Source organism: Solanum tuberosum, unplaced genomic scaffold (assembly GCF_000226075.1).
Source record: "Solanum tuberosum cultivar DM 1-3 516 R44 unplaced genomic scaffold, SolTub_3.0 scf00133, whole genome shotgun sequence".
Classification (NCBI taxonomy): domain Eukaryota; kingdom Viridiplantae; phylum Streptophyta; class Magnoliopsida; order Solanales; family Solanaceae; genus Solanum; species Solanum tuberosum.
In genome coordinates, this window is record NW_006239056.1 from 620,124 (window position 1) to 629,963 (window position 9,840).

Genomic DNA, 9,840 nt, shown 5'->3' on the forward strand with positions numbered 1-9,840 from the left:
ACAAGACCATGATTAAATAAGGTCTAGAGTCTATAATCTTTTGACTAACTTTTTATCAATGAATGATTTTATACTAGGAGTCTCCTAACAAACGAGCGGATCGAGCCGAATATGAGTCGATCGAAAACGAGTTAAATAAAAATGGGTAAAATACTCTACTCATATTTTAAATGGGTAAAAATGAGTTACCCAATCCATATTATTCCATGAATCAAGTTTTTCGCATGCTCAATGAACTCCAAAATGACCAAGTCATAAAGCATTTAAAGACATTAAATGATCAATTTGGATAATGAAGATGATACTCGTTACAATTTGGTCACATTTGTGGACTTGGTGATCACAAGTGTCAGAATTAAATAACTAAATCAGACAATTGTGACTGGAACACTTTTGTCAAATGACAATTAAGTCTGCCTAATCCACCAAAATTGTTATTAAAAAAAAGAGATACATTTGTGAACTTTATAGAAAGTTGTTTTGTTTTCTACTCAATCAAATTCAATGGCTTGCATCAATGTAGTCTCTTGTGTGTTACTACATGACAACTTTCTAACAGTTCTTCAAACACTTATTCCATTTTATGCCATGACCTCTAAAGCCTCTATGGTTTGTCCAAGTACGTTAAATATTGTTGCTGCAATATGAGATGGTGTTAATCCAGCTTCCGCCAACTGATCAACTGGAGATCCATGGTTAATTGCTCGGCAGCATGTTAACTCTAAAAAGACGAAGATGCTGCACCCACAAGGCCACCACTTCCAACAAAATTTCCACAAACTCTCAGTGATTTCTGCTATTGTGGATTGTCCTTTGAGATGCGATGATCTGACAGAAAAAGAAAAATAAAATAAAATCGTAGGTATGCAGAAATTTTTAGATAGCTAATATACGCATATGCAGGATATCGAAAAACTGAATTCGCTTTCTCACTTTTCTCTCTCACACACAGAGAGAGTTTAGAGAACTACTACCATGCAGCTCCAGATCCATTTCCATTGAAAATTGACTCAATGTTATAAATACAAACACACTCTCGATGTGCTGCTATTAGAAAAGACGACAATCGCCTTGGTTAATGTAGAGATTACCATTAACAACAAAAACAAATACACCTAAAGAGCACCTTATTCCAAAATGATCAAACAAATCTCAATGTTCTGCTATTAAAAAAAAGAAGAAGATGGATTTTGGAGAGTTGACATCTCCTCAATGAAGAATCTATACAGAAATACCAAACATGCTCACTACTTCACTAATTGTAACTTGGGAGCGATCTGCTAAATCACTCTGTTGAATTCGGAAAGATCCAGATCGAGTACATTTTAACCAGAGCTATTAGAGGCAACGAGTGTATTTAGGACAACAAAAAAAAGCAACAGTGATCAAGAATTGATGGTTCATTACACATTCTAATAAATGTGAAGTTACATATCTAAGTTCAGAAAGATGAGAACAGTTGATAATAAACTGTCATCAACAACAGAGAGTACTAAGAACAATATAAAAGAAAGGCAGAAAAATGTGAGTTGCTCTCAAATCTTACCTCTAAGTTTATCAACATAAGGTTGAAGGTCAAAACAATCTCATCTTCATCAGAATCTGATTCGAATCCATCAAGATCTTAAACAATTTTAGAAAAAACAAGTCATTACAGTTCTAAATGCAAATTCACTAAATAAAATGAAACAAATGAAACTAGAGAAGATAAATTTACCTTCTTGTCCACAAATCCAATCCCTAGTACATAGTTTCGCCTCAGTATTTGCAGGAAGAATAGAACTTCAAAACTTTCCAATGACACGACCTCCGGTGCTAAATGCCGATTCAGAGCCAGCAAATTTTTATAGTCTTTACATTATATAAGTTAAATCCCTTGTGATTTTATAAGATCAAAATCCATAAAAAGCTAAGTTGTGTGGACTCTTCACTTTCGATATTGCATCCGTGTCAAATTCTCCAAAAATACACTACTTTTGGAGAATCCGACACGCACCCGTCGACATTTTTGAAGAGTCTGAGCAATATAGATAAAAAGTATAAAATTCAATGCTATGAAACACTTCGATGCTGCAACAAAGGCTATGAAACACTTTGATGCTGCAACAAAGGTTTTACTTTCATCACTTGTCTAATCCTACCTTTAATACCATCTTCTAATCTTGTACACAATTCTTCATCAAGCAAATCAATCTTCCCAGAAGATTCTAAAGCATCACGAACTAGTTTATAAGTATATTCTCTTGGAATCGAACCTTGTTCAGCCAATTCGACAAGAAGATCTCTTGCCTCCACCACCCTACCAGTTTCACACATAGCATGAATTATCGGTGTATACGAACTGTTACATGGTAGTACTACTCCATGATTCATTCCTTGCATTCTTCTCAGCATTTCAATAGCCTTATCAATCTCATTTGTAACACTATAATACCTAATGAAAGAATTATACGTAATTCGATTAGGCACAACCCCTCTTTTCACCATATCATCCAACAACTCCAATGCTCTCTCTATCCTATTAGTTTTGCAGCATCCATTGATCAAACTATTATAAGTTACTACATCAGGAACTAATCCTTTGAATAGCATGACGCGAAACAAGTGATTCGCCTCCCAAATTCTCCGTCTAATAGCTTTTCTACAGCCAGTTTCCATACCATATCTACAATAAGAGCTAATCAAGATTGTGTAAGTAAAGACATCAGGTGGACACCTAAAACCAGGCAACTCCATTTGCTCCATCAAGAACTTAGCTTTTTTGAAATTCCCAACTCTACAAAGAGCAAATATGAGAGTGTTGTAAGCATAAACATCAGGCTTACAGTGAAATTGCTTCATTCTGTAGAAAGTAGTCAATGCTTCATTTACCAACCCTTCTTCTCCTAGGCATTTTATCAAACACGTAACAGTCGGTGTCGTCAAAAGCCCTCTTCTCGACATTCTTTTGAGAAATTCCCAAAGAAGCTTCGAATTACAAGACCCTTTGGCAAGAACAAGAGACATCTCTCTGCAAGTGAGCTCATTGTGAGTAAACCCACAATGGGTCTCAACCCAATGGAAAAATTCCAATGCTTTCTCTAATCCTAATTGTACCTTTTGAGGATCTCTATGAGCAGCTGGGCCAAGAATGAGTACTCCCTTCTGAGCGTTATGGAACTCTTGTTTTAGATTTCTCTGCTTTAATGGGGTACGGTAGCGAAACCCATTTTGTCGGCCGATGGATCTTGGGGATTGGAAGAGGAATCTGGGGATTGATCTTAAGACTTGAGAAACTGTTTCTACAGTCCAAATGGGTTGGAGAATTGAAGCCTCAAATGACCGATTTCTGATAATAGCAGCCATAACTTGATCCATAACGAGGTTTTGGATGAAAGGAGAAGAAAGTGATCTTGTTGACAACATGATTCTGCAAAACAAAAATATTACCAACTTTCATATTATATAATCAACCAAAGCCATCACCATTGATCGCCATCAACACTAAATGAAATGAAATTAGGGGTGCCAAAATCAAGCTCAATCTATCCAATCTGTTTAAGTTTAGATGAGTAAAAAATCGTTAATTTATTAGTTCAATCTATTTCAGATCATTAAGAATTGAGTTAATATATATCTCAAAAGAACTCACAAAATCTTGTCAAAATATTTTCTTAATTTGATAGGACAGTATTTGCAGCATTCCACTGGCGGGATTTTTTTTTTTTTTTTTTTTTGAAGTTGCCCACTGGCGGTATACGTGAACATCTGATGATCAAAGACTGAACTGACTCACTAACTTGTCTATGAAGCCACTACTAAACTAAGGTAGGTGTGGAACAAGACCCACGACTACTTGAATAATGAACTAGAATGTTCTACTAAAACTAAATGACATAAATAAATTGGAGTCCTCTGAAAGTAAGGATGTCTCACCAAAAGCTGATGGAGAGGATCTCAATGAAGTGTCTATTGTCGATCTTGAATACATGTATCTACATCATTAAAAGATGCAGTGCCGAATGACGTCAGTACATATAATGTACATTATGTAAAATGACGGAATATACTTAACTAAAAGAGTAACTCAGAAAAGAACTATAAAATAGATAACTGTAAAGTAAAGCAAGGAAGTGTATTGAAATCAATAGAACATTACAACTTAGTCATATACAATGATATCAAATGCTAAAATAGAATACTTTACTTTTCTTGGGGAGTTTCTCTAATAGACAACCATCACTATGAGCCTCGTAATGATACCACGTCTTGCCCACATTGTCAGAGCCATCTAATACATTGTCAGGATAAAGGACGAGATGAACTAATGGATCCAATAACTAAACCCTTACCAGGGGCTTTATGAGGAGTTGCCCGAATCAACAATACGATCCTATCCTACACTTGCAAAGTTATGAAGTTTGAATTATCTAACTGTACCCACCTCGGTGCTCAATACTGTTCTCAAAACATGCCAATATAGTTCCATTTTAGGAAAAGGCTAAGGGTCCCACCTTAGGGGAAAAGCTGAAAAATAGTCTTAACTTACTGTTCTACGTACTCTTTTATCAATTATCAAAACACTGAATTTACTTTAAAGCTGGTCCAGTTCCATGTTTGTACACTTATTCAACACTTGGGGGAGTATATTGGCTGCATATTGTCTTTTCACAAGTCTTGCAACATAATTATTTAGACAACACCTCGAAATAACCATTATTGCTAATTTCAAATTTCAAATACTATTTGCTAAATAAATAAAAAATCATATGCAAATATCGTTTATCATTATCCCCCAACATCTTGAATTTAACCTCTTAATAATCCTATCAAATCAACAATTAAGAGGGAGAAGGTGTTATTTATTACTATATCTATGTATGCGTTTAAGTCACAATTTTAGCCAATGTATAATCTTCTCAAGTTTGGCAAAACTTTGAACATGATCAACTTCCCATCTGTCCTATTATAAGAAAACCAGTACTCCGTTATTTTCTACATTTTCTTGTTCAAAACTAGCAAAAGTCAATACATAAATGAGAGGTGATTTGTCCTTCTTGAATTATAAGTAATGTTTTTTCCACGGATACTTATCAAAAATATTTACACAATTATATTAAATAATTATATTTAATTTATAATTTTATAATTTTTTGAATAGTTTATGACGTATTCAAAGGTACTAATGTCTCGTACCAAACTCAAACACAAATATCATAATTCTAAAATTCTACTCCCGAATATCATATCAAATACCCAATTATCGAATCACAAATTACCAAAAAATTCGGTTCAGTTTGATAATTTGATTTTTGGTATTTTATGCCCGTGCGTGAGCATGGATTATTTGAAAATCTCAAAACAAGGGTCCACCAAACCCCACTCCTTGCGCCATTGATCATGCATCAAATCAATCTTCTTCTTCTTCTTCACTATATATATACAGAGCAAAAATTGTATTAGCAGGAAAAGTACTTAGTGTAAGTTTCAGTCATTTTTTTCTAAAAAAATGGAAATTGAAGCAGATGAATCATTTAAGCAGGCCGGAGCTATTCCGTTCAAATGGGAAATCCGACCCGGAGTACCCAAGCTTCAACATTCACAAGAAGTAGCCGAGAACAATCGGAGCCGTCCAAATCCAGAAACACCACGTAGGCTGAAACCTCCACCGGCGGCTGATTTCAATTTCCAACAACCAATTGAGGAGCCCCGAACCCGATCCTTCCGGTCAGCTCCACGGGCACGATCAGATAGGCATGTTTTGAATCTATTGACCCGACCCGCTGTGGGAGTTGCCTCAGATTGGTGCTTGTCGGATCTAGAGACAGTTTCTCGATGGTCAGTGTCTAGCCGGAAGTCAATTTCTCCTTTTCATGATTCACTTTTCTCTTCGTTTTCATCACGTGAGTCGTCGCCGCCTCAACGACCAGTGAGCGATGTTGATTGGGTTGGCTTTGCTCTGTTTTAGAACCAACACATTATCTCTACATCTCCTTAAATAATTACTTCGCCTCAATTTATGTGATATAGTTTGAATTCAAGAATTAAACGATTTTAAGTTTGATGGAATAATTAATCATTCTAGTTTAACTATGTGAATTGTGCATCATTGCAACGAGCAAAAAAAAAAAAGCTTCGAATAAATGAGTAATAGTTTGGAATAGTATAAATTTTTTTAAAAATAGTACGTTGTTGTTTGTGTGGCTCCTCTACAATTAGAGGCGTCCCAAATTTATATATTGCAAAGTCAACCTAACTCACTAACAAGTTTTTAAAAAGTCAACGATCTTTTGACTAACTTTTATCAATGGATGATTTTTTACATTATATATATATATATACTAGATACAATAGGCCGTGCAAGCATGACTTACTTTATTTGTCTCATGTCAATGATTCTATGGCAAAAAGAAACCCGTGAAACACTAGAAACAATATCTAAAATTAAGATGCACCAATAGCTCTAAATCAAAGCATTGCGACCAAAGGCTGTCTAATAGTACAATATAGTATGTACTTAATTAAGTACAAATGAGTTTCTTCCAAGCTCATAGGATACAAAAAAGTTTGACTTTCCAAATATCAAAAATAGCTCTACAATAATGTGAAATTTTATGGTGCCTTTAAGAACTCGTTGGAAATTAAGCTCTCATCCACTTTGAGTAGTAGCAACCTAATAAAATATAAATTATTAGAAAAATATATTTTTTTAAAATGCAAGTACAATATGCAAAAAGCTCCAGGAATAAATGGGGAAGGAAGGGTCGTTAATAAGAATCAGTCTCACGGTTATTAGGTTCTTGAAGGAAAACAAATAATGACCTACTGAAATGATCCGTAACAATATTATGATGTGTAGTGAGATTGAATTATCTGACATGTACCATTAAAATAATTTATATTAACAAATCTTACATCATGTCTAAGGTGCTCCAACAAATCTGAATGTACCCCCAAAAGAATTCTATACGTATGATATGGTTTTTTAGCTCAGAGGAAAGGAAAATGAAGACATGCAGTTCGTACATCAGCTTATTTCATCTGTCATATTCGAACTTTACTTGATCAGATGCTAACAGCATGATCAGCCAGACCAACAGTTGTAGAGATGCTCAGTCCGCTTGCAAGTTTGTAGAACTTCATCCAGAGTGCCAAATGGATCATCTATTTTCCGAAGTTTTTTTTTTAATTAACATGTTGAATGCCATTTAACTCAAACCAATATCCCCTAAGAAGGCAACAACAGTGATCATCTATTCCCCAAAGTTATTTTTTATCGACATAGTGAATGCCATGTAACTCAAACCAATAGCTCCCAAAGAAGGCAACAACAGTGAAAAAAGCACTTACCTGATAAAGATATACATCTCTGTTGGTACAAGTTACCTGCAACAGAAGTGCAAAAAGTGCATAAATGAAAATTAGAAAGAGTCACATATAAGGAAAACTTTTGAATAAATTACAAAAAGTACACTGCTTGAATGAATATCCCAAACTAAATGTTGCCAAAAGTTAATCCTTTCTACAACTTCATTTTATCATCATCAGATTTGTTGATATATATAACTAATACTAAGATAAGATGGCAATATGCAGGACCAATATATGTTCAATCACACATTTCAAATAGTAATTATGTTACTTAGGTTACCATGAATACAAGATCAAATGGCTTATTACGCCACTTCTAGACACTGCCAAGCAAACAAAGATACATCATATACGACATATCTGATTTATCGCTATGGACAGAAAAGAAGCATTTTTATACATACTACTTGCCTTTTATGTCAGAGGAGGTTAAAAGCAATAAGTATTTTTCTAATTTGAATTTTACACATCATAGACAAAAAGATTTAAGTAACTTCACACAACACGTAGTATAAGTGTATATTATGTAGTATTTAATAAGCTGCTTGTAAAATTTTAAAATACTATAACGTCAAGACTCAACATTAAGTACTTAGAGTTCTTTACACACCCATTGGTATAAAAATACGTATCACCTCTATGCAAGATAAGAAAAGTAAGAGAGAGAAGGAGTTATGATAAGAAAATTGTACCAATATCATATTACATGAATTATGGATGTTCAATTTAGGAAAACTAATCACATTTGTGTTAGAAAAAACTTATACTTTTAAAAGAAATATGAACACTCTCAAATGTTGAAATGTATACATAGCTAAATAAGTTTACCTTAAAAAGTAAATAAGTAAAAACTAAACTGAAAAGCTTTGTGTCAGTAGGCATTTCGAGAGTCGAGACTCTAATGTGGAACATCTGAAACGAATTTGGAAGTTGATTTGGTGTGGTCTTTTGAAGTACGGAATTGAATTTTTTTTGGTGGAAAGCTTTGAAATCCATCATTGTTGAAGCTTGGGTCTGACTTGGTGATAATAATTTCGGCTGGTGATAACCGTTCGAGCCTCCATTGATGAGATTCAACTGAGTTTAATTATATTCCAATACACCATTAGTGGTCTGTATTATTGAGAATATAGTTCTTTAGACCTGTAAATAATGAAAACCAAAAGGAAGAAAATGAATGTCGAAGATTTAGCTCGGGATTTGGCCAAGTAGACGGACTCACAATTAATAAGATGATTTCTCTGATAGTTATTCTGGCACTTGATTGAACACAAGATCTATAGTACCACCGGATGGTATAATTAATCATTTTCTACATAGTTGACTTGAAAACAATAGAGTCCTTTTTCCTCCCACTGTCCCACATTAACAACATACAACAAAGAGAACAAGCAATAATGAAAAAACGAAGGAAGTAAATAAATATCGAAGATTTAACGGATGGAATCACAGTTGATAATTTGATTTCACTGAGAGTAACCACAAGAGATATTCGGGCGCCTGATTGAGCACGAGATCTGCACTAATAGGTGGTATAATTCTTTTCTGCATAATTGACTCGAAAAGAGCAGACTCATCCTCCCTTCCACCTCTTGATCTAGATAGGAATAGCTCATCAGCCTCTTTAAGATCTCCCTATAGAAGGTAATAATGAAAATGCCTTAAAGTCATACTCATTAATATTAGAATCAAAACTTACACGAGTGATATGTTGAGCTTTGTACACTCTACTTATGGGTAGAAACATTGCTATCTGATTTTTCCAGGTTTATTTTTTTACATGCTTGAACAAAAATTTCACATCAGAATCAGAAACAACATGAGGATGGTTTATCCCCCATTTGCATGGTTTTGATGTGCGAGTAAGATTTGACATATGTGTTTTCAAATAACAAACAAAGGTTAAAAACTAATTTTACACATAAATTAGATTAGTCTATCAAGTTTCATTCATTTCAACTTATGTATGTAGCGTTGAATGCACAGCTGTTAGTGCTACTAATGAAAAGAAAAATTTAGTATTGTAAGAAGGAGGTGGGACATAGTCAAATGAAAGGCCTGTCATACTCATACTTCTCACCAGAAACATCAGCATGCAAGATAATATTAACATGATCTTCAGTACAAAATATAATGTGTCAGAAGTCAGAACCAACCTTGGAACTTGGGTTATCGTAGTAGAGTAACATGTAAACAAAGTACCTAAAGATAGATTACCTCAAGATGACTATTCAGATATGCAACCTGAAATAGGTCTCAATGGACTTTGTCACAACATCTGCAAATCATTGTAATTCAGTATGTTCTGAGGAAAAATATTTAGCTTTTCAGTAGATAACATAAGACCTACAATACCTATTAAACTTACCAGAACCATATATCATTTAATTATGACAATAAAGATCGTTTGTACATACATTTATTGAACCAAAATTTTTATTCCTTCTTTTGAGCTCCCTCATCTTCTTGAATTTCTCATGAGTGACCACC

General features: G+C 34.3%; 2 protein-coding genes and 2 long non-coding RNA genes across 6 annotated transcripts in view; 1 reads left to right on the forward strand and 3 right to left on the reverse strand.

Annotated features, from left to right (window-relative positions):
• Window positions 1-407: 407 nt before the first annotated feature.
• LOC107061311 (uncharacterized) lies at window positions 408-2,081 on the reverse strand. Its single transcript, XR_001473909.1, has 3 exons — window positions 1,718-2,081; window positions 1,547-1,623; window positions 408-828 (listed from the first exon to the last, which is right to left on the reverse strand). It is a non-coding gene; the product is annotated as an uncharacterized lncRNA (long non-coding RNA).
• Window position 2,082: 1 nt separating this feature from the next.
• LOC102605091 (pentatricopeptide repeat-containing protein At1g77405) lies at window positions 2,083-3,661 on the reverse strand. Its single transcript, XM_006351142.2, has one exon. It carries the CDS (start codon window positions 3,403-3,405, stop codon window positions 2,083-2,085), a length of 1,323 nt encoding a protein of 440 aa, XP_006351204.1. The 5' UTR covers window positions 3,406-3,661.
• Window positions 3,662-5,488: 1,827 nt separating this feature from the next.
• On the forward strand, window positions 5,489-5,947 carry LOC107061294 (uncharacterized). The gene has a single exon (XM_015310316.1). The coding sequence runs from the start codon at window positions 5,489-5,491 to the stop codon at window positions 5,945-5,947; it is 459 nt and encodes a 152-aa protein (XP_015165802.1).
• Window positions 5,948-8,327: 2,380 nt separating this feature from the next.
• The window catches only part of LOC102584180 (uncharacterized), a 2,292-nt gene continuing 779 nt past the window's right edge, over window positions 8,328-9,840 (reverse strand). The window contains exons 1-5 of one of the 3 annotated variants that reach the window (XR_001473911.1): window positions 9,768-9,834; window positions 9,568-9,628; window positions 8,801-8,985; window positions 8,573-8,705; window positions 8,328-8,463 (exon numbers count right to left, since the gene is read on the reverse strand). This is a non-coding gene — a long non-coding RNA (uncharacterized lncRNA). Of the gene's footprint in view, window positions 8,464-8,572; window positions 8,706-8,800; window positions 8,986-9,567; window positions 9,629-9,767; window positions 9,835-9,840 lie in introns of those variants that run through there. The other 2 variants (XR_367571.2, XR_001473910.1) reach the window with 2 other exon arrangements.